General features: G+C 39.7%; 1 protein-coding gene across 1 annotated transcript in view; it reads right to left on the bottom strand.

Annotated features, from left to right (window-relative positions):
• Window positions 1–26,170, bottom strand: part of FBN2 (fibrillin 2) — a 173,808-nt gene that overhangs the window by 115,564 nt on the left and 32,074 nt on the right. The window contains exons 6-7 of the mRNA XM_075019653.1: window positions 16,450–16,647; window positions 4,818–4,943 (exon numbers count right to left, since the gene is read on the bottom strand). Coding sequence (XP_074875754.1) covers window positions 4,818–4,943; window positions 16,450–16,647 — 324 coding nt within the window. The remainder of the gene's footprint in view (window positions 1–4,817; window positions 4,944–16,449; window positions 16,648–26,170) is intronic.

The following is a 26,170-nucleotide window of genomic DNA, read 5'->3' as shown; positions in this document are numbered from 1 at the left end:
TTAAGGACAAAGGATATAGCAGGGGATCTCAAATTCCCCCTTCTTAAGTAGAAAACTTGCTGTTAAATAAAGAAGGTCTGAACAGTCAGTGTAAGATTCCAGCCTATGCCTCTGAACACTGGAGCCTTGCCTGGTTACTGACTCCAACTTGGATTTTGTTCTTTGTAGCCAGCAAGTAACATTTATTCTGTTTTTCCATACTTAAAGAAGGGAAAGGAGTGAGCAGAATACTCCATACTACATAATTTCTATATAATGTTTTAAATAAAAAAAATTCATTAAAACAATGCAGTTTCCATTAAGTAATTTCTCTGTACACAGGTTCTAACTCATAGGAGACTAATTCCTCATATCCTTCTCAATGGCCCAATCCATATATAAACACAATGTAACTTCACTCAGATGACCAGTCCCACTAACTGAAAGTGTAATTGTTTGAAGACCTGGCTATAGTTTTATCCTATAAATCTCACACTGAGAGATTATGAACTCTCAAAGCCTTTATTAAAAAAACAAAGTCTGAATAAAACCAGGGCTTGGCTTTCATTCTCTGCTCCATTCTTTCAATAATGCAAGCATGGTCCTACACTGGTATAATTTTGGCATTACCACCTTCGCTGTGAAGCATGGGGAAACGGACAAGTAACAGTTTCATTATGGGGTTTTTCCAGAAAAAATGGTACAAATTGGGCACTGCAGGCTGTTATTTGCATAATTCCCTGTAGGGAATTATGTAACTAGGGAAGCTAGTGGGGAAGCTGTGACCAGGGACTAATTAGTACCTAACTTCTGCCACAGACAGAAATGGCAGGGGCTTAGAAGAAACAAAGACGGAGCATATGACCTGTTCTGCAGTTGGCTGCCAACAAAGCAGGAAATGAAAACCCATTGATTACTGAACTATGAAATAACAGCAAATATTTCAGCCTGCAGATGATGTTTCACTTCTATTATGCATGGTCCCATAAGCATCACAAATTTTTAAGCAGATATGTGTTAAAAATATATTCACCTTTTCCTGTAGATACTAACAGGGAGAAATGCTTAATAATATTTTTAACAACTAAAGCAGAACTTTAGATAGGTTAAAGAAGTAGAATGCAAAGAATGCTTTAATTACTGTTTTCAGAAGGAAGGAAACCTGTCACTGAATAACTTCTCCTTTTGGCATCGAAGCTGGAGTGCAGATGTCAGGCAGAAACATAACATATACAAAATGACCTGTGTTTTTTGGATCTCTGTGAAAACATCTATTTGATATATTTTAACTGCATCCTTGCCTAAGAGGAGGTATCAGGTCTCCTTCACATGGATCTCTTCTAGAGTTAACAGCAGTAAAGCATGAGCACTGCCACGGGCAGATTACAGACATCGTCAGAACAGGGACTTCATTTATTGAACTGAGATGGTACTCCATCATATAACAGATATCCAAATGCTGTCTTTGCTCTGATGATATATTTATCACACTAGAAATGCCTTTTTTTTTTACTAACACCTCAACAGCTGGCTTGGGCAAAATCACTATTGTCCTACTCCTGCTGCACAAGTCTCATGGAATAATAATAAATACACCATGTTTGAGAGAATCAAAAAACCAAGTGCACATCTGAAGAACAAGGTTAAGTAACTATTCATCAAAAAATGTAAAAGTTACTCTCTAACATTAAAGTAATCATTGCATTTAACACTATAAAAAGTTCTAAACAGTCTCAAGCTGAAAGAGTCCTGCCAAAATACACAGGTGTAATACAAAGAAAACCAATTTGAATAAGAGCTTTCCAATGAAATGTCTCACAACTGACAACACAAATCCAGTACGAGGAACAACAAAGCATACATTTCTAATCTGTACATTGCCTACACCATCAAATACCACACATGTTTAACAATTACAGCTGGTTTTGCTTCAGCTTTGAAATGATGAGTTTCAAGTAAAGCATCACAGTCACATTTTGGAAAACATTCAACATTTGCAGGGTTTTTTTCTGGTAGTTGTTTATATTTAACAGCATAATTACAATAAAATGTTTCTGAATTTTGTGTACCTGAAAGATAAATTGTATTGCTAGAATTTTTCAAAATCATGGTAACTGTACTTATTGCTTGATATGCCACATAACAGAAAATGATGGTAAAAATAGCTAGTTATGCAAAGACAATTGCAAAGAGTAGATGTTTATTCACTTCCTAAATGTTGTGTAACCACTGCAGAAGTACATTGCTTAGAAGCTAATGATAGCATTAAGATACTAACAAAATTAATCATGTCAGGTATATGTCAGATTTAAGGTGGGTATAGGTAGCTGTTAAGTTCGCTGTGCCTGTGCTCTGAGCTGGTAGGATGCAAGTTAGCCTTGGTGCTTAAGCTATAGATCCACATTAGTACAGCACCATGTCTCTGACCTGATAGTACTGCTAGACATTGTTATAAACACTTAGTCATAAAGTAAGTTGCATGTAATTGTTAATGGTATCTGCCAATTTACCTTTTCAAATGATTAGAGTCCATTATCAGAAAAAAGCAAGTGGTGTTGGATTATTACTATATAAGTTCATAGTTTGTGTTCCGATTCATGTATTACTAATGCCCCCACACCCTTGACCACTACTACTCAATAAGGAAATAAAAAGGAAGTTATAATTTTAAGAGCCAGTGATCAAGCAGCAGGCAATTCCAAAATCAGCTGGGTTTTTTGCAGTTAGCAATGAATGGAAAGCGATGCTTCATCCTTTAGGCTTTTTTCCACATAGGTACGGAGGAGAAAGAAGCCAAGTAAAGGATCACAAGCTGATAAGCATGATGTCCTTTTCTAAAAACAGCAGGAGTAGTGGATACGTGGTCTCAGTCACCTCCTTTCCACTTTTTCTAACATGGGCAAGACCAAAGGAAGGCTCTTGGGAAAACAAAGCACCCTATCCTCTTCCTTTTCTTCTAATTCCAATTCTCCTTCCTATATGCTGATGCCTCACTTGAAGGCCTACAACTCTCTTGTATCCTACCCAGCCACTCCTTCCTATTTGCCTCCCTGGTAAGAAAAATCCCACTACCTCTTGCCTATGGTTACATTCCCATTCTGTGTCCCACAAAAAATTAAAGATTTTCTAGGTTGTGCTGCCCACTTTATGCTTAGCCCTGTTCCTCACAGGTTGCCATGCAGCACAGGGTAGATGAAATGCCTTGGATTTAATTCTCCCAAGGAAAGTGGCTCTGATTACAAATTTCGCTTTCAGTCATCTTCCTTTTGTAGGATTCCTCACTCCACTTGGTACCTTCTGGTTTCTCCCTGGATCCTGCAGAAGGCTGTGGAGATGGTGCCATTGTTGTTCTGTTGCTCTACAACTCTTCTACAGTTCTACTTCCTGTCTTCAAGGTATGGAGACATTCTTTTTCCCAGTGTCTCAGCAAAGCTCCTGGTGTTCACTTACTTTTAAAGTGGTTCAAATGGGCCTGCTTTCCCTGTGAACGTAATTGCTCCCTGCAGAGCCCTAAACCTCTGTGTGTACGCTGGGTACCTATCAGTGCACTCTTGTATATGGTTAGGTAGATACACACATGCACATGCACAGACACATTGACAAGCTGCTGCGGTTTCTTCTCAACCATGGTAAGAAAAGCTCTGTTTCTATGGTTGCAGCTCTATTTCTTGCAAACTGTTTCTTGGAAGGGTTTAACAAGATATAGCCAGGTTTCCCCTAGAAAAACTCAAGACAGGAATACTATTGGGTACTGAGCAGAAATTGAAACTAGTCAACATAAAAAACCTGAAGAAGGTGGAGGACAGGACCAGAGAAAAATATGTTTGGATATTTTTTTTTTTCCTTACTCTTCAGTATTACTTGCAACACCAAATGCAACACCTTCACTTACAAAATGTGATTTTCCAACTGATTGTATTACTTAATTTTTCTGAGAATTCTGTACTGTAGGCAAAACTAAGGAAAACTCTGAGCCAACTTCCAAAATTGGCTACAAACCATATATTTGTTTCTAACTTAATACTGAGTAAAATACTTAAATTGCCACCTAACCACAAGCCAAAGCCTCGAACAAGCTGTCGTCTTATCTGTGTAATTTAAATGTGAATGTACCCACTGGCTGGGATGAAGTTGAGAGTTCTGATTTCTTTCAAGGCAGGGCAAATTCACTCAAATCAGTGAAGTCTTCATCAAACCCACAAAAACTCAGCGATTTTCTACTGCATTACTTTAAACTATACAGAATTGTTGCTCTTAATTGTATCAACATGTTTATTGAATAAACATGGTCTATGTTTATTAAACTATGCTTATTAAACATGGTCTACTTGATTTTTTAATCTAAAAAAGGAAGGACAGTTCCTATATATTTTTTACTTACCCAGGCTCTTCAACAGAAACTATACACAGCAGTAATTTCTTACATGCATTACAAAAATGCCACATCTGCTTTTCACACTGTAGTCAGTAGGCTGAAAATACCTACCTGTACTAGAGTACTTTGGACATTTTTGAGAAAACAAACAAAATCCTAATACCTCAGTTGCAGTTATATGCTGCTCACAGATGCAGCCTTTATCAATAGTTCTAAATTTCGAAACAGGATAAAGACTGTCTTTACCCACATGAGACAGACAGAAAAAACCATCTAATGCAAAATATGAACAGCAAACTAGAAAAGGATGATGCCGTGAAGAAGAAACAAAAAGCACAGTACAATGATGTTATGTCTGTTCAGATCAGACACCAACTATTGAGAACCTTTTCTTTCATTACTAAAGTGCTCTAATGATTTACTTAACCACTTTTTGGGTGTGTTCTCTGACAATATCACTTACCATCACATTTTTGAGTTGCCTCATTCTGCTTGTGACCAGTAGGACACTTGCACTCATATGAACCTACTGTATTAATGCAATTTCCTCCTTGGCAGACTCCAGGGATAGCCTGGCATTCATCAACATCTACAAAGACAAAAAAGGATTACTTGACATAAAATACAGAATTTCATCATGGCTTTTGCTGATAGACAGAGAGCTCTGTCTCTTAAAAATAAACACAGCAAACCCTAGCACATTTCTCCACTTCAGCACCAATATAAGATATGTCAATAACAGCAGCAACATGATTCAGACCTTCATGTGTGTTGTATTTGATCACATATAAGCTAAAAATGTATTACATGTGTTGACTTATGACTTACATAGCTATAAATATTTAAGAAGTGTACTTAAGTCAAATATGTACAACTTACTGTTGGTATCCCATGACCTCAGATTGCTCCTCATATATGTCCATTACAAAACGCAGATTCTTATTTTGAAAGGATCTCTACCTGTACGTATGGACTACCCTCCTGTCCACCTTAAGTAGGTAAGATAATTCTTGCAGCATATTCTTTCTGGACAGAAGTCAAACTACTCCTGTCAATAGAAAATAGGTGCTATGCAGCCAGGGTAAGTTGTATGGCCAATGGTTTGCATAACTTTATTTACTGAAGTAATAAGTAGGACTAGTATTTCATAGATTTCTTTAGGCTGGAATGCCAATGTTAAATAAATGCTCTTAGAAAATATATTGACATTTTTGCTCTACATCTTACTTTGAGTAAATTCCTGTTGTATTTTATTATGTGCTATTTCCAGTTCAAATTGTGTTGGGTTTTTTGTTCCTCACCCTCATTTGTTTATACATAAACCATCCTGTATTTCTGTAGGTTTTTATACAAAACTATCACATGACTCAATGTGTAAGTACAAATGGGCAGTTAAAGTAATACCAAGGATCATAGAGGCCTCTCTGAAATAACCAGTGCTAAAGCAGATTGAAATTCTTTGCACACAAGGAAAGGGAGGACAGGCTCTAGACTAGTGCATGATATACATATTATATATGTGTATTTAGCTTCTCAGTAGCTCTTTTAAAAAGTTCAGTTAATCTTTAGCTATCAGAGAGTTCAGAAGTAAGCAACCATACTAATTCCTTCATAACAAAATTTCACATACATCCATATGTTCATAAAGGAGAGAAGGCTTGGAAGTTTTGTTTCAAAACCTGCAGAAGCTCTTCTGTGAGATTTCAGGTAGTATTTCTTGCCAAAGTTTGCCCTTTCACAGAAAAGGCAAAAATCAACCAATTTAGCTAGTTCTCCACACTCTGAAATAGAAATAAAGGAAAGTGTCCTTTGCACATTGTAGAAAAGGGAGCCACAAGGCTTCCAAAGAGCTTCTTCTGTGCAGAGGTCAATTCCATACTATTTTCTCCTCTTGGATTACAATTAAGTATAGAAATCAATTATAGGGTTAAAGCAATACACTGCCTATTTTAAAAAAAACCACAATTTTATTTCACTCCTTTCTCCATTATGATTAAAATACCTATTTACAGTTACTATATTTGTAAAGCATTTAGGAACAATATTTTTTATGTTTCTTTCTCCAGATTTTTCATTAGTGCCAAATAAACAAAGAATTTTAACGATTACCCTATTTTCCACTTTTAGTTCTTCTGTTAGCTTACATGAAGCAGCTGGTAAACTTTATTTAAGATGCAGAAGAAAGCATCTCTTTCTTCTTCACATTCATGGTCATTGTCTTTCCCTCTACCTTCTCCCTTCCACAACCAGCTCTTTACCTCTACGAATGTAGAGAACACCAAGATACAGAGTGGGTAGGACAAACATATTAATAGTAGAATACAGTACTCCTCTTCAGGAGGATGTTTATTATCTCTAAGCCCTTACAAGACACTTAAATTCCACCTGAGTATGTGGATTATAGTACTTCCTCAGTTTTTGTTACTCCTGGTGTTTGTGCTGTAGATAAAACCTATGATACATGCCTTGTCCATTCACCTGCTTTTTCATTTAAGCAGGTACAATTGCTCACAGTTAAGGAAGAAGGAAATTTTTTTTTTTATTTATTTATTTTTTTTTAACCACTGGACTTGGTTTTAAGTACATCTGCTGGAGAAGTTTGCATTTAGTTCCTGAATCAGTACTGATTTACTCAGCACAGTACTGTATCCAAATGCAACAGTTAAATTGTAAAGGGATTAAGGACTTTATCAGAGGTATAAACTTTCTGCAAGCATTTTTCTTCCAAATAATTAGTGCTTGGTGCTCTAGTTTACCTAGAAAGCAAACTTTTCACCTCTGAAGTATTTTAAGGAATTTGGACATGATTTAGCAACATCTAGGCAGAAGATGGGTTCCATCATTTATTCACACCCAGCTCACCCAGTAGCTCCCTTCTGAGTAAAACTAATATGGTATTTGTATTTTGACCCTTGGGCCTCAAAATGCATTCATCACATGGAGTATGCCTGTGCCTTGTGTCGTTTACTAATGCTTATTTAAATTAAGCCAACTGTGTCAGCAGATCAGTGGTTAAAAATAACCACTGAGTATCCTTCACAGTTTTGTAAGTCAATTATGTCAAGTAATAGTAAATAAATGGCAGTACCAGCAGGAAATTAATACTTTCCAGAAACAGAAAAGGTATCACTGGAGCCCTGAAGTGAACAAAATTTTAAGATCTATTGATTCCATTCATTTATTTCAAGTCCAATCCTATGGTTTTAAAAGGACAAATAAATCTGAAGCTCTGCTGAAGTCCGAAAAGTCGATCCCAATTATGCAACACAGTGCAGTGCTTGTCCAGTGAAGAAAACACAAATGGTATCACTATGAAAGGTGCAAATCTTTGAATCACATGCACTATCTTGCTTTTCTGTGCTAATACCAATCTTAATTTGTGAGGACTTACGTGTTAACTATTTTAAGTCATATTTAAATGTAAAGAGAAGAAGTATATCCAACTTCACTGTCAGCTTAAAAACATACACACACTAGAAGCCTGATGCTTTTTTTGGTCAGTATCACTCTGATGAAAACCCAAGTTTGTTTTAATATGTTGTTAGTGTTTTGGAATTGAGAAAAGTCAGAAAGGGCAAAAGTATTTTCTTAAAAAAGCGTATTTTATGAATTGTTTCCTAAATGCCATTTTAAGATATAAGATTTTTTTTTTTCTGAAAATACAACAAATTTGAAATGAAGCATATTTTTATTTACTTTCTTATATCTTTGACAGTCAGGCTAAGCCACACAGGAGTTTTGTCATTATTAATTATCCATTTACTCATGCTTTTAAACCCCAACCACATTAACACAATAAACTTTTTGCCATAAACAGAATATTAGATGAATAACTCTTTAGATACAGTTCTGTATAAAGAGGCTTAATGTGCTACATATGAGGTAGAATGTTTCCATGTGTTCATAGGCTTGATAATATCTGGCAAGTGAAGAAAGGTTCTTCGCTTTCGCAGAGTTTTCTCTGCAAAATGCCTGTAGGATTTGCACAGCTAGCTTTAAACAAGTACCTTTGAAAACACAGCCAAACTCAGCTTCCCTTTCTGATGAGTGGACTGTTTATCAAAAAACTCTGAAGAACCAGAAAGCTCAGGAAGAATAAATCCTCTCAGATTTTATACACAAATTTTGGAAAGTGCACTTTTTATTTACAATGACAGTAATAACAATTACCCAAATACAAATTTTCTCTTGAATTCTACCTATAATATATATGAGGAGTTTCTTTGCAATAGATTTGCCATGTGGGAACTAAAAAGTAAACTACTTGTGAATACAATGGAAAACTGTTGGTTCTTCCTCCACATCCTAGATAACAGAAATACAACAAAAACAAACATACAACAGAAATAATACTAAGCTTTTTTTTTTCTTTCTTTCTGTTTAAATACTTATTTTCATGACAGCAGGATGGGATCCTAGATGACTCTGTTAATACCATCAATAAACCAGACATTAATTCCAAACTCTAGATTATCTAAAAATTATAATCTATCACTCATTAAAGTCCGTATCAGTTCCTTTAATACTCAGTACAGCATATTCCTACTATAGAACAGATTTTTTTTATATTATCTTCTGTAATGGCTATATATACTTAAGAACGTCAGCAATGGTAGCAGGAAGAACCTTCATATTTTCAAAAGCTATTCATCCAGGACTATTTTTCTCTCCTTAGTACAAAAAATTAAGTGTCTGAAGGGAACGGGTGTAGCTGAGAAATGGAGTGTTGAGGAATGCAGGGAGTAACTGAGAGAAGTCCAACACAGGATTTCTGCCATTATGTTATTCCTAAGGCCAAGTAGCAATGGCAACAAAGTACTTTCAAGTGGAACATTTAAGTTCCTCCTGCCTGAATTCTTGGGAAGAGGGATGTCTGAACAGCTACAATTCCTGTTTAAGCAATGACTGAGTAGAAGCTGTTGGGGGGGGAAAACCAAAACAACACCCAAACAACAAAACCCATCAATTTGAATTTTGATTGGTTTTGACTCTCTTAATTTTTTAAAAGCTGTTCATGATAATAATGAAGTAACAATACTACCACAATGTTCTATACAAGCACATTACTCAGAGAACATAATTAATCCTGAAAAGGTGCTAAAGAGCCATTTAAGACACACTAAGATTGCAACATGCACATCCTGTGAAGAGTAGGAGCAAACTCATATTCAGCAGTTAAACCTTGTCACATTCTGACATCTAACACATACTGACATTATGACCTATTTTCCAACAGTAAGGCTTGCAAGTTCTACTGTTTTCGACTTGCTCGTTTCAACTACCTAACGAGGCTATCTGCTGATGTAAGCATTCACTTAAAAAATGCCAAGCATTCAAACTATGGACTGAGTCTGGTCTAATCAATATGTGACAAAGATACAGTTTTACTGAATACCAAGGGGTTTTGTGTTCCTCTAATAAAAGTCTATGTAAATCTGATGTCATCAGCAGAAAGAAAAGCATTGAAAAGCATTAGCCAGATTCCTGTATTTGTTTCTAAAACCCTCAGAGAAAATATTTAATGCCAGTCTCATCTGACTTTCCTATTTCACTAAATGAAGCCTCCTCAGATAGGAGTTACCAAACTTGGAGAACAACTGCTTCCTGAATTTCTGATACTCCTCTGCTGTTAAAATTTTTGTAGCATCTTCCACAGAGCTCCATCTTGAACCCTTTATTTTCTTCTTCACAGTTTACCTCTGTGTAATCATACCTGCTATCATTATTGCAGCTTCTGTCTTTGCACAAATCACAATCTACCACTTTTTACTCCTTCTATTTGGATTAAACTCTCCATTCACCTTTCTCCACCAGGATGAGTTTGGCACAGAAATTTTAAGAGTTGGTTATACTTCCTTGCCGTATTGCAGTGTAGTAGCAAGTCCCTCAGTCCCAGTTTGTCTGTTCAGCATACGCCTTGGCTTCCTCCTAGAGTTTCTACTTTAACTGACTGTTGGAGGGGGTTTTGACCCCCTGTGAACGACACTGCTGTATCGCTTTCTTCTAAAATCTTCATACCTAGCTGTAGCAAAATTCTGCAGCTTATTTCTACAGACTATGTACCCTAATATGGAGTTTGGAAAGGGTAAACAGTGTCTCCACAGTGTCAAGTGCTACATTCAGTCCCTTCCTCCAGTAGAGTGGTGAGATAATTCAGAACAACATGCTATTATCAACCTGGAAACACAACAGAACTGAGGTGAGGAGGAATCACCAGTACTCAGAGCTTAAAAAGGACTGCCTCAGCCATTGGAAGTAGAGACAATGATTTGTGGAATGAAGAATTTCTTTGTCTCTCCTTTTCCACACAGAAAATCTAACTTTTCTTCATCTGTTTGTGCCTTACTGTCATCTTGTAACATCACATGCTAACTCCTGCTGACATAAATACAATCAGATCTTCCTATATAGCAATAATATGCCAAAATGTAGCAAAAATGATGGCTGTTTAAACTTCCTTTCTTCATCCATCCCATTGTTTCTATGCTTCCCAGTGGAATTCAGCGATGATGTTAACTGCATTACTTAAAAATATTTGCCACACAGAATGAGCAGGCAGAAAAAGAAAACACAGTATTGTGGGCACAGATGCTAAAGAGCTCTACTGATCTCTCACATAATTTAAATGAAGCTCCAGAAGCTATGCCAGGATCAGTTTGGCAGAGAAGTTTTAAGAATTCATTATATCTGGCCAAGATCTTCGTCATACAAAGGAGTTTGACTTGGAGATTGTAACCAACGTGCATGCCTTCAGTACAGTTTCTTTTTATGACATTGTTAGGAAAAGAATGTCTAAGGCATACTAATCACTTCAAGATTAACAGTAAAACATAAGCTGTTATAGGCAGACAGAGGCCTATTTCTGACAGATGAGGAAAAGCACCATCAAATATTTCTCATCAGTATAATCTGGATGCTTTAAGCAGCATAAGCACAGAAAAACAGGAAACCAAATATTTGAAATTAAGAAAAATCAAGGGATTTATTATTGCTTAAAACTAATCTAAGTATTTTAAATAAAATAGATGCCTTTGCTAAGATAATGCTGTGAGGAGTTCCACAGGAGTTAATTTGAGCTAATAGCTTCAGGTGTAGTTTCAGGTAAACCATACCACTGTGTGAATGAAAACTGAAGGAAAAATCCAAAAAGATGTTTCATCAAGTTTTAATTTCTAAAAATTAAAAATCTTAGATCATCTTGATTTTCTCAATTTTTCAACTCATGTTCATGGAGGGCTCTTACCAAGAACTCTTACAGAGGAAACCTGAAGTAGAAATCCAGCCAAACAACTGCCTTTGTTAGATTTCTGCAATTTTAAGCCACTGAACTATGATGCAGTGTAGGGGAAAGCAGCCCTAAGAATAATGCTGAAATACGTGGGGCCACAGAGAAGACTGAAAGAGAAGGAATAGCAAAATAAAAGTGAGAAAGGGAGGACATTACGTAGCCTCTTCTGAAGCAGTAAAAGAGTAATTTTTATGAAATTTTTCATAATAACATGAGCAACAGAAGCTGCCTGAACCAGGATGCTTTTCAGAGTCACAGACTGGTTAAGGTTGGAAGGGACCTCTGGAGGTCATCTGGTCCAACCACCCTGCTCCAGCCCGGACACCTACAACAGGTTGCCAAGGATCATGGGAGATATTCAAAAGCTGTCTGGACAAGATGTAGACTCCGCAGCCTCTCTGGGCAACCTGTTGCCAGTGCTCGGCCACCCTCATGGTGAGAAATTGTTGCCTGATGTTTAGGAGGATGTTCTTTGTGTTTCAATTTGCACCCATTGCCTCTTGTCCTGTTCACTGGGCACCACTGACTGGCTCTGTCCTCTTTGCACCCTCCCATCAGGTACTTGTATACACTGATGAGATCCTCTTGAGCCTTCTCTCCTCCAGGCTAAAGAGTCGCAGCTCACTCAGCCTTTCCTCAGAGGAGAGATACTCCAGTCCCTTCATCATCTTTGTAGCCCTTTGTTGGACTCTCTCCAGTAGCTCCATCTCTCTCATGTTCTGGGGAGCCCAGAACTCAACACAGCACTCTCAAGTGTGGTCAGCCTCACCAGTGCTGAGGATAGGGGAAGGATCACCACCCTGGACCTGCTGGCAATACTCTTTTCCCACAGGCCAGGATACCATTAGCTCTCTTTGCTGCAGGGGCACGTTGCTGGCTCATGTTCAATCTGGTGTCCACCAGGACCCCCAGAACTTCTTCTGCGATGTTGCTTTCAAGATCATCAGCACCCAGCAATACTGGCACCTGGGGCTGTTCTTCCCCAGGTGCAGGACTTTGCACTTTGTTGAAGTTCATTAGGTTCCTGTCAGCCCATTTCTCCAGCCTGTCAAGGTCCTTCTGGATGACTGCATGACCCTCTGGCATATGACCCTCCCGTTTGATGCCATCTGCAAACTTGCTGAGGATACACTTTGCCCCCTCATCCAGCTCACTACTGAAGATGCTGAACAGGTCTGGACCCAGTATTGACCCCTGGGGTACAGTGCTAGTCACTGGCCTCCAGCTAGACTTTGCACTGCTGATCACCAGTCTCTGGCCCTGGCCATTCAGCCAGCTTTCCATCCACCTCACTGTCTGCTCATCCAGTCTGTACATCAACAGCTTGTGGGAGACAGTGTCAAAGCCCTTTTTCTGAATTACCTAGCAGAAATTCTTGCTAACACATACATACACACAAACAAATCCTGCTACTGCATGCTTTTTGTTATTCTGTAAACAGGGAATTAAAGTACAAAGTTCTCCAGCACTATAGGGAACCACCTATATAAAAATTAAGAGCAGGTCATTCCAGTCAGCTTTATCACTTTGCTAAGACAGAGATCCACTTGCGCATGCAACGCCTGCAGTATCCCAGGCATGCTGTCTTACACGGATTTTGGAAGCCATAAGGTACAGACAGAGAGACAGAACAGTACATAGACACTTTGTTGAATTCAGAAAACACACAAAACAAACAAACAAACAAACAAAATCTGTCACCCCAAGTTATTTGAACCTCTGTTTATCCCCAGATCGACTGGGGACTGGCAGATCAAAAAGATTTTACTCTCTTTGTCAATTCATTTAGTTACGTAGGTCATAGCCGGAACTCAAAGGACCACGTCGACCCGCCGCACCCGATTTTGGCCCGACCACCAGCCTCACCCGGCGCGGTTAGCAGATGTAACGCCCCGCGGGGAAGCGACCCCGACGGCGGGCCGGGGCTTCGGTCGGCGTCGCTCCTTCCCTTCGGCGGGGCCCGAGCCCGCCCGGCGGCGGCGCAGTGGCGCCGCCAGGCGGTGAGCAGAGGCAGCAGGAGGAAGGCTGCACGAATCGCTCCTCGAGAGTGATTTCAACCACCCCACCGAGGGGCTTAAGCGAGACCTTCTTCTGAGCATCCATAATAACACCTGGAGCATTCAGACTCCTGACAGCAAGACCCTAAAAATTCCCCACAAGTGGATCCAGGGGTAACCATCAAGCCCTTCCCCACTGAGACCCGTTTACTTTTCTGTTCTGCAGGAATGTCATGGATCAATTCATGACTCAGAACAGCATAACTTGGTTCACTTGTATGGTACACGATCCTTGTATTCCACTGAGGCCATTGCTACCACGGCAGGAATACTGGGTGGTGTTAGTTGACTTACTGGGGGGAGTGGAGAGGTTTCCCCTAATGACCAGGTCTGTATGGGTTCATGCAGGTCTTCTGAATTTTTGGTGCACCTGTTCAGCATGCAGCACCATACCTTTAAGGCCAAGGAAGCAAATGACACTACCCCCAGTGGCAGGCTAGACCAGGCTCTGTTCTGGAAGGGCTTGGTGTAGGGTTGCTGCTGGTAGCATGTGGCCAACCAGTTGCATTTTGAGCAGTGTTGCAGGTGCCTGAACCATGCCAATATGAAGTGGCTTGGTCTCTTTTTTCCTGATGGCCATTAACATCACCCCACAGACAGATGCTTCCCCTCAGGGAAGGCTTAGAAGTAATGTAGTCTTCCAAATGGTAATGCGTTTTGCGTGAGATGTGGGCATTAATGAAGGTCTGTTTTCTGCCTGTATTGCCACTCTGATATCAGCTGACAGCTCACCTTCACACCTTTCTGGCTCAGGCATTGACATATCAGAATTAATAGCAAACATTTCCAAAACAGCAGTTCCCCTCAATACCACTGAAGGTGTCCAGGTGTGTTGTATACCTCTAGCTTCAGGTCCCACGCACTTGAGCCTAAATGACAGCAAAAGCTGCCTGGAAGGGGTAGATGGCTGGACCGCCATCCCCCCACCCCACCCCCCCATACTTGGGACTGGGACTGGACCACCCCAAGCAGTGGATTTAATTTAACCCACTTTAATGCACCAAAGCCTATCGTCTCTGTTTCCTATACAATGCAAGATTCTGATATGACAGACCCAGGCGAAACATGCAACAGTGCTCTTGTGGGACACTGATTGGTTCAATTTAGAAATGGTAAAACAGTGACTCCCACGCACATTTCAAATTCCTTGATTTCAAATACAAGACATTTCCTGGTACATGCACTGAGGAGAAAAATGAAATCTAACTAAGTGGGCCCACACAGTGAATTACTCTAAGGTCCAAGAGTTTAAACTCACTGACCCACCTCAAGAGAAGTGGGAGTATGATTCCACCTCTGGAATCATACCATAGCTCAAAAGCTTTATTCATGTGGGAAAAGAATGCTTCCATGGTGGTACAGACACCCCAGGGTATGGTATGGCTGTGTAGTGATGAATATGCCTATCCCAGCTGTAGCTGGTGGAAAAAAGAAACCTGGGAAAATGCCTATCAGCCAGCCGCCTAGGTACCCTTCTGTTTTGCCCTAAGAAATGGATGCCCCATATGTTGCACCCCTTAACTAGGCATAACTATTGGGTAAAGCAAGAAACACCTACTTGGGAAGAAATAAGTATGGGTCAATGCCTGAAATCTATGATGAGATTGGTGGCTGACCGGTTGATTCCAGATAGGGATATTAAGACTAACATTATCATCGAAGATACCATTGTCCAACTGGGATGTCTGGCCAACAGGGCCAGAACATCCTTCATGTTGGTCAACACACAGTTGAAAGCCACTGCCAAGATGATACTACAAAATAGACTGGCACTAGATGCCCTCTTGCTCAAACAAGGTGGAGTGTGCACATCAATGCAACAACAGACTGTTGTGCCTCGCACTCTGAACCTTATTCCTTCACGGGGTAGGTAGTGGTGTAGGGTCTGACCACGGCACCTACTTGGTTTCCATTGCTTCTTGGGAAGGTTCTAAGACAACACAGCCTGCAAACTGACCATGTGTGCCAGCCTGTAACAGAAAAGTAGTACATTCTCCTTCGGGAGTTCTAGTATCCTCTGTTATTGCATTCTTTATGCAGTTTGCTCTAAAATTTAGCCAAGCAGCTACAAAAGAACAGATACCTGTCTTTCAGGATAGATGGACTGCAGTAACAACAGAAAGGAGGAGTAGCAAGTGTCTTACCATTGTGGAAAGAGATACTGGATAAGGCAAGAAGCCTTTGCCATTTCTCAAACATTTTATGAATCTAATCATAGAAGACTGCAGTCCTTCCTTACTCATGCATTTTTTTCTAGCCCCGTACAAATAATCCAAACAGAGCATTCAGAAGGTTCACTACGTGCTGCATCTAAATGATGAGAATTAAAAAAAAAAGGTCTATATAATAACCCCCAACCACTTCAGAAAGCAAACAACTCAGTAGCAAGAAATACTGAATTTTGCAGTAGAATGAATGAAGTACGTATTAGTTAAGGGCTACAGCAACACAAGCCAGTTGCCTGATTGGTGCTCTACTGCAGTATCTGACAGCTGTGCTCAACAGACATTCAGATGTTTTCATGCTCTATATTTACGGCTCCTTGACAGGCATTCATTTTTTCCAGGCAGTTGAGTTTTGTTCTATATGCACAATAGCTAAAACCTGGAAGCAGCAAAGCATATCCAAATTTTATCAAAAGTAAGACACAGAACACACAAGAAAAACAGTGATTTTAAGTGGACTGCAAGGTTTTCAAGATGCATATCAGCAACACAACAGTCATGCACAATTTAAACCAGAAAACTTACCTTGACATGCTCCGGTGCGGATATTAGGAATGAAGCCACGACGGCATGGCTGAGGCTGAGCAGGGCACATTTCACAGGGGTGACCCCATGCTCGCCCAATGGTTGCACAACAGAGGGTTTTTGTGCAAACAATTCCAGTTAGCTGGCCCTGACACATCTGGTTGTTAACTTGTGTGAAACACGGGCCTGTTCTGTAATCTGGAAAAAAAGAAAGATCACTGTATTACACAAGACTACTACCATACTAGTAACTATAGAAGAAATCAATTTTTAGTTCAGTAGATAAGTATATTAAGAAAATTCCAGGAGGACCTGGAAATTTCAGTTATGTTACTGCATGCAGAAGTAGCATGACACCTTCCAGAAGGTAATGATTTTCACAAGGTTCTCTTATCTTTCAATTTATTTCTTTTTGATAGATACAAGTTAGGAAAGGCAGCTGGACCCAAACCTGATCTGTGCATTGACAATGTATCCAGTAAAATCCATAATAAGTGAAAGAGTTTTACAAACAAACAAGCAATTAAGCAAAAGAGCAGACCAGATTAAGCAAACAACAACTGGGAACTGGCTTTCTTGTTCCTAAGTAACTTCATGGCGATTCATGAGAGGGAGCTACAGACCACAGCAGCCACATATTTGTTCACTCCATATTGATCGAGGTCCATGCCAGCAACCATCACAGAATCAACATTCCTGCTGGAATTCTTAGTGCAAAATAGTGCTACCTACAGAGGACTAATTGGTAAACCACTATCTATTTTCAGAGGAATAACATGAGATAATACAACCTATTCAAGCTATATTGAGTACACTGAATATAGCATACAAACTATATGAAGATACACTCCTAGTCAAATTCCTGTCAATACTTCTCATTAAGGTTCAACCTGTGTAAAGAGAAAGATTTTCTGACCTTATAACGCAACACAAACTGGGAACAACAATTAACTGAAATTCTCCTGGAACAAATGAGAAACAGATGGTTGCTGTCATGGTTTAACCCCAGCCAGCAACTAAGCACCACGCAGCCGCTCACTCACTCCCCCCCCACCCAGTGGGATGGGGGAGAAAATCGGGAAAAGAAGTAAAACTCCCGGGTTGAGATAAGAATGGTTTAATAGAACAGAAAAGAAGAAACTAATAATGATAACACTAATAAAATGACAGCAGTAGTAATAAAAGGATTGAAATGTACAAATGATGCACAGGGCAATTGCTCACCACCCGCCGACCGACACCCAGCCAGTCCCCGAGCGGCGAATCCCCCGCCCCCCCCTTCCCAGTTCCTAAACTAGATGGGACGTCACATGGTATGGAATACACCGTTGGCCAGTTTGGGTCGGGTGCCCTGGCTGGGCATGAGATGCTGAAAAATCCTTGACTATAGTCTAAACACTACTGAGCAACAAATGAAAACATCAGTGTGTTATCAACATTCTTCACATACTAAACTCAAAACATAGCACTGTACCAGCTACTAGGAAGACAGTTAACTCTATCCCAGCTGAAACCAGGACAGTTGCTCTGAGCCAGATTTCATATCCTTATGGAAAATTTAAGAGGGGGGAAAAAAAGGGAAGAAAATCCAAAGCTTCCACTCAAACTCAGTCATGTGAAAGAAGGCATAATAGTGGGGTTATGGCTGCTCTCCCTGCTATCCTGTCCTATTCTTGTTTTTCTCCTACTGAAACTCCAACACCGATGTGTGGGTCACTTGCTGCCTTCTGCACACTTTCATTACTGTGCAATTGGTCTCACAACCAAGCTACAAAAGGGACAATCAATGCCTTCTAGAATTCGGTACTTCCACCCTGAAGAAGCAAAATAAGAACTTTGACATGTCTGGAAAGGGAGAAAACGGTCTTCCCAGTGAGACCTCATATTAAGTTTTCTTTGCACTGTCCTGGTTTCAGCTGGGATAGAGTTAACTGTCTTCCTAGTAGCTGGTACAGTGCTGTGTTTTGAGTTCAGTATGTGAAGAAAGTTGATAACACTGATGTTTTCAGTTGTTGCTCAGTAGTGTTTAGACTATAGTCAAGGATTTTTCAGCTTCTCATGCCCAGCCAGGGCACCTGACCCAAACTGGCCAACAGTGTGTTCCATACCATGTGACGTCCCATCTAGTTTAGGAACTGGGAAAGGAGGGGCAGGGATTCGCCGCTCGGGGACTGGCTGGGTGTCGGTCGGCGGGTGGTGAGCAATTGCCCTGCGCATCATTTGTACATTTCAATCCTTTTATTACTACTGCTGTCATTTTATTAGTGTTATCATTATCATTATTAGTTTCTTCTTTTCTGTTCTATTAAACCGTTCTTATCTCAACCCAGGAGTTTTACTTCTTTTCCTGATTTTGTCCCCCATCCCACTGGGTGGGGGGGGAGTGAGTGAGCGGCTGCGTGGTGCTTAGTTGCTGGCTGGGGTTAAACCACGACAGCACTAAGACACAAGGCTCTTAAAAGTATAAGCTAGCTCAAATAGAAATACAGGTTCTGCTCCCAATCTTTGATAAGGTTCATTCAGCTATCAGTCTGGGAAAGACTTTTGCACACAGTTATTTATACACATTGGCAGTTAATTTCAACTGGGCTGTTCACTTTAAATAAAGTTAAGCAAGCACATAAGTATCCACAACAAAAATGCCTAACAATAAAAGCAGATTAAAAGATCTTAAATACTTGGTAAGGACTCTGAATTTTAATCTTTCTTGATTTTCATTAGAAAATAATCTTCAGAGTTACACCTTTGAGCTTCCACTGTATCCATCAAGCCACAAAGACAGTACTTTTAGTAAAATATGTACATTAGAAAAGGAAAATCCTGTCCATCAGAAAAAGGTTTCAGTGATCTTTCATCCAACATACTGGAAGACAAGCAGCTTTACAGTGGTCTCAGTTTAATTAAGCCCAAGGCACTAGTCAAATTGCAGAGAGCTGAATTTTTAACATAAAATACAGACCCTGGTGACTGATAGCAGAAGACTGATCTCATCAAGCTATAGCCTCATATGAGAATGATAAATATTTGAAACAAAAACTCCAACCATCAAAGATTTAAATGCCAGTAACTTACTGTAATCTGGTCTGGATTTTAGTTAAGGGGTAAGGGTAAGAAAAAGACTCCATCATAGATTATGACTGCATACTTCTTTCATATAAAGTTTACTCAGGTGTCACAAAGATTGAGGGGAATATGTGACAGATTGCCTTTAACTTGCAAATCATCAGCAATGGTCAGCCTGCTATCAGAACAAAACCAGAACCGCTCAGAATTTAAGGACTGAAAGAAATGGAATTAATTCCTGACACCCGTGAAAACAAATGGGAATTCAGCTATTGAATTCAATGACACTGTTTCATTCTTGGAAAACAGTATTGCACTCTTTAGCAAATAGCTGTATTATAATTTATTGCCTAATATAATCTGTAAAAGCATTCTCTATGTCACATAGCGAAAGTAATGAGCTTCATATGCACGGAAAAAGCTTTTACTACTGCTCAATGAGCAGACTCCCATTCTAACGTCAACTAAGTTATAGACACTGCTAATATAATAAATTATTAAAAAAAGTCCACTCATTTCATTTTCTCATTAATGACTGAAGTAAAAATAATAGGCAGATCCTGGGAAAGTCTGTGGTCTACTCTGTGTATTGAGAGCTGATTGTCTGACTGTAAGCCACACATTGCAGAATTTTTGCCCAAGTGATGACTACAGTCAGATCAACAAAGATTGAGTCTTTCCTGAAAATTAAGATTGATTTTAGACTCCTCATGAATGAGAGTCTTCAAAAACACGAAGCTGAAAAAGGCAAAAGGATGTGTGTGGGTAAACCTGAAAAGACCATTTACAAGCCACTAGCAACACTGAGAGTCCCATTATAAAATATAATCACTATCAGAAGAAACTAAGATTTCCAGTAGTGCAAGGGAACATGATCTCTGCATCCACACAGATCTGTATGGGAATACCAAATCCTGTCCTACTACTTAAGTTGTATTCTGCATCAGCCCAGGTAGGCATGGATCTATTCCTGGAGGGCTACTCAATGTGCAATTCCTCTGCAGAACTTAAGCATGATGGCTGGTCAAGCATTCCTTACCCCATGCACTCGAATAGAGTCCAGTTCTTCAGGGGGGAATGCACCCCTATAATGAAATCAAATAATCATTTATTATGCATCTCTAAAATTCCCAAAGCCTGCATTCACCATGACTGATAATCTTGGCATCCCAGCTCACTCTGGAAATCCTATTCAGAAAATAAGTAGTTCTGCTGGACAGTATTGAATTTTTATAGCATCTGTTCTCCAAGGTCCACTTTTTTGCAGGACCAGTCTTTGGATGACATGGAGCAATTACAGTAGAAGTACAAATTATATATTTTTCTGTTTAATGGTTGGTGATCCATAGGAATACTCTGGCCAAAGATCTTCCATGTTAAGAAGTTTGGGATTCAATCAGACGAGATTAAACCTGGAACTTAAACTTGAGTTGGGAATTATATTTGAGTTCTGTTACCTTCCTGTAAGACATAAGATGATTATGCGTATAGTCTGTCAACCCTAGTAATGAAAAGTTCGCTTCAGAAGGTGTGTTTGAAAGAAAGGTTAGAGAATATAAGCAGAGTACAGAGAGTGTTTGTGCAAGAGAATATGAATGAGTTAGATATAAGGAGTGATACCAATACACCCATTGCTTAATATATCCTATTAAGTAAGAAACATATGCTCTGGAAACCAATATATATGTGCCTACCTGTGCCTCAATAAAGAGAGAATGCATAAATCATAGCGTTCAGGTTCTATAACCAAGCAACTTCCATCAGTGTAAATCTGCAGGAGGGCATCTAAAACTCTGACTACTGCAACTTAAACAGTAGAAGAACAAATGAAACTACTATTAAACCTTCAGGCAGATTTACAAATAAAACTAAATTCAAGCCAAAATGCTGAGATCCTGAATGATACTTCAGAATAATGACATAGAAGCAACAGATCCTGAGCTCCTAACAGAATGTGTGGCTTATATAACTTTGGGCTACAGAAGCAGAAACCTAGCAGCAGACCATTTCCAGATAGCAACAGGAAGTAACCTGCTATCTGCACCCGCCAAGAGTGGTTCTTTGCACACCTACGGCAACTCCATTTCAAACTGGATGCTGGAAAACTGAAAAATTATGCAAAGAGTCATAAGAATAATTTAAGCTTTCAGAAACATGCGTTACAGTAATATGAATAGTTTAAAATAGTATTGTAATTAAAAATATTATCCGTAACAAATGTAGCCTTTTTAAAAATCTTTATCCATTCGGTTTATCCAAAATGAAGTCCAAAAGTACAGAGTGAGTAGCAGCTGGTCTCATATGCTAAGAGGAAAACGTAAGGTTTTACAATATAAAGTGAAGGCAGGCATGTCTGGGCTAATAGTAAAGTGCAGCTGTTTACATGAAGTACTCTAGTCACATAGTATATTTTTACTTATGGGAAGCAAACATACTAAAACTAGATGCCATTCTGAAGATACTTTGTAGTTTCAAATGAAGCTGTGGATTTGATTCAGAAATTACCATGTGAGATTCTATGGAGTTTTATACAGTCAGACTATATTATTATAATGGTTCATCTGACCTTAAAAACCCCGAGTTTATGAATCCATCATCTTTCCTAACTGGTTTTCTTGTCTTACTGTTAGGTGTTTCTCCATTTGCTCCTTTCACAGCACTGCTGTCGGAATAATGTTGCCAGAAAGAACATATGCTAGAACATATGTTATACATCATTTGTTGCTTAGAAAGGGTAACTGCTTTGGTGAAAGAAAGTGCTTTTCAGTACATATGTGTTTTGCATTTTTTTAACTTCAGAAAATTATATTCAATGTGCACCATGACTTGAGGAATGACAACCTTTATCAACAACCCAAGTTGTTAATATAATTAAATTCAATAAGAAGTACTTTTTTCTTGGCATCAACATGAAAAAACCCTGGAAATAGCATACTGGACCTCTAAATTTAACTATACTACAACATTTCTATTCTTTCATAGAAGTGTGTACTCTGTAGTCACAAATGGGACTATCCAACTACCATGGTTCTTGGGATCTTTTCATTAACTCCTTTCTAAAAAATTATAATTCTCCCTGTAATTTTAAAAAGGCTATTTGACAGGAAGCCTGCCACAAGGATTAGAAACGTCAGAATTCTAGTATTGGGTATGGTCCAATATCCATGTATTTTGTTTTTCTTCTTGTACCTCTGGCCAAAACCAGATGATTCAGATGAAAGTGTAAAGAGCCTGCTGTATGTAGACATGGGATAATCTGCCTGCCACATTAAGTTTCCTCCTGGTGCCTAACACCCACTAGCTCAAAACCTGAAACACCATGTTTAACATCCCAACTACTATTTGTTGTCATTCAGGACAAAACGTTAACATATTTTGGTACACATGTAAAGATCCAGTTCCTATCTGAATTTTGTCACAGTCTTAGCCTCCACAGTTTCATACTGTGTTAACTAACTACTCCTGCCCATGAAAATTTTACCTCTTCTCAGGTAACTAAAAAGAGAAAAAGCGAGACATAAAGAAAAAGAAAAGTAAAAAGGCAGCAGACATGTTGGAAGGTTCATTGCAAGTTATCTTATCTATGAAAACGTTAACTTTCTTTTCATTGGAAAGCACAGACTGACATTTTAACTCAAGTCTCCCAATACCAAAAAACTGTTTCTGTGTAAAGCCTAACAGTACTCCTGCACCTACATAAAGCCTATGCAAAAGCTCTGGAAGGGTAAAAGGACATAGACTGCAGTGCTGGAGCAGTGTATTACCACAAATCCTGTATTTCATGTCTATGAGTGCTAGAAAGATTAGCAGGAAGGAACTGTGAAGTCTATTCCATCATTTGACCTCAGTACTGGGAAAGATTATGGAGCGGTTCATCTTAAGTGCGCTCACATGGCGTATGCAGGACACCCAGGGGATCAGGCCCAGCCAGCACAGGTTAGGGAAAGGCATGTCCTGCTTGGCCAACCTGATCTCCTTCTATGACCAGGTGACCCCCCTAGCGGATGAGGGAAATGCTGTGGATGATGTCTACCTGGACTTCAGCAAGGCCTTTGACAGTGTCTCTCATGGCATACTCCTTGAGAAGCTGGCGTCTCATGGCTTGGACAAGTGTACTCTTCGCTGGGTGAAAAACTGGCTGGATGGCCGAGCCCAGAGGGTTGTGGTGAATGGGGTGAAATCCAGTTGGCGGCAGGTCACAAGTGGTGTTCCTCAGGGCTTGATGTTGGGCCCTGTTCTGTTTAACATCCTTATCAAAGATTTGGATGAGGGGATTGAGTGCACCCTCAGCAAGTTTGCAGATGACACCAAGCTGGGAGGCAGGGTTGATCTGCTTGAGGGTAGGGAGGCTCTACAGAGGGATCTGGACAGGCTGGATTGATGGGCTGAGGCCAACTGTATGAGGTTCAACAAGGCCAAGTGCTGGGTCCTGCACTTCAGTCATGGCAACCCCATGCAGCGCTACAGGCTTGGGGAAGAGTGGCTGGAAAGCTGCCCGGCGGAAAAAGACCTGGGGGTGCTGGTCAACAGCTGGTTGAATAGGAGCCAGCAGTGTGCCCAGGTGGCCAAGGAGGCCAACAGCATCCTGGCCTGTATCAGAACTAGTGTGGCCAGCAGGAGCAGGGAGGTGATTGTTTTGGGCCCCTCACTTACAGGAAAGACATTGAGGTGCTGGAGTGTGTTCAGAGGAGGGCAACCAAGTTGGTGAGGGGGCTGGAGCACAAGTCTTATGAGGAGTGGCTGAGGGAACTGGGGCTGTTCAGTCTGAAGAAAAGAAGGCTGAGGGGAGACCTTATCACTCTCTACAACTACCTGAAAGGGGGGTGTAGCAAGGTGGGTGCTGGTCTCTTCTGTCAGGTGGCTGGTGATAAGATGAGAGGAAATGGCTTCAAGTTGTGCCAGGGGAGGTTTAGATTGGATATTAGGAAAAAATTCTTCACCAAAAGGGTTGTCAAGCACTGGAACAGGCTGCCCAGGGAAGCGGTTGAGTCACCATCTCTGGAGGTGTTCAAAAAGCATGTAGACAAGGCACTTCAGGACATGGTTTAGTGGGCATGGTTGATGGTCGGACTCGATGATCTTAAAGGTCTTTTCCAACCTAAATGATTCTATGATTTTAATTTAAACAGAACTCCATAGAACCATAACTAAAGAAGGAAGCAGTGTGTCTGGAAGTAAATATTTTTAACTATAAGCTATTTGGAATATTAATGCATCTATTACTAAAAATAAAATACTGAAAATATTAAGCATGTTGATCAGTATGAATCACATGAGGAGTGAGTAAAGGAGAACAAAACCTCATACTTGATCAATCTGTTTCACTTCCTTACAAAGCAAATTTGCCTTTCAGAAGGACTTTTTACAGAACCTCTCTCCCATAACTACGATTTAGCAAATAGTAATGAAAGGATGAGAAAATAAGTCATTTCAACTTCTACCACCTCACTTGCAGGCTCAAGTATAGTAAACCACTTATTATTATTAGTGATACCTCAAAAATCCACTTCACAGATCAGTATTATTAGATAAATAACCTAATATATGGCACCTGAATGCTGGAAAGCAGTACAAGCTCTTAGGGTTACCAGGGACTTTATTTTATTCCGTTCCAAAAGAAAAATTAGCACAGTGGGTCAAAGTCCAAGAGACTGCACTCTGTGCCAAGGAACCTTCAGAGTGCAGACATTAAGTCTATATTGGCAAAGATCTCAAGTTAAATTCACCTTGCTAGAAGATGCTCCAACAGGAAACATGCTGGAGAAGCAACTGTCTTTATTACACCTCTGATAGGATGCTGTGGCAAATTTCCCCATAATTTCCAGTAACACTCAGAGGTCTCCAGAAACGTGAAACTTATTTTTGCTGCTTGTTGCAGCACCTGCTCCTTGATGACTGATGAGATTTTTCAAAGAAACTCTTATCTGAATTTTCCCCTTTGAAATGTGAAATCTAAATGTTTCAATAATTAAAAGTATAATTGAGCTCCATCTTCCTGCAATGGGAAATCCCACAATGTGTGACTCCTGCCAAAATATCAGCAGGCTTGGAAGAGCAAGACATACCCCATTCTCCCACTGATTCTGCATAAATTACAGTGTTGCCCAGACCTTGTGTTTCCAAAAGATGGGAGATCAGGGCTTTCCTTGATTACCTTTTCATCTGAGTATGAAAGGGCTGTTAATACTCATACTTGAGTTTAGACCACCAATCTGAAATGTATGCTTATGCAAATATTACTCTTCTTGTTCAACTCCCAACATCTGCAGATCATAAGTCACAGTATGCAAAAAGATAGTTAAACATTACAAAGGTACATATGTTTGCTTTACTAAAGATTATCTAAAATTGTTTCTCCTTCAATATTTTAATCATCCTAATAGGGAAAATTGTTCTTTTTGCAGTAATGCTTAGCTGCCAACACTGAGGGCTCACCATTAGGGAGGTTTCAAAGGTAATAAGAAGTTAGATGAATTATACTGATTCAGGCCCGATATAAATAAAAAGCATTTCTTTCAAAGGTGACATCCAACAAGTTACAGAAAAAAGACTGTTGGCTGAAAATGAGAGTTAGTCTTTTGGAAAATGAAAGAGACTTGGCAAAGCTATTAATTTCTCTTGGAAAAAATATTCTATGGGCAGTACAGCTATTTAGACT

This window comes from Buteo buteo, chromosome Z (assembly GCF_964188355.1).
Source record: "Buteo buteo chromosome Z, bButBut1.hap1.1, whole genome shotgun sequence".
Lineage (NCBI taxonomy): Eukaryota > Metazoa > Chordata > Aves > Accipitriformes > Accipitridae > Buteo > Buteo buteo.
This window is presented reverse-complemented; position numbering and strand designations above follow the sequence as displayed.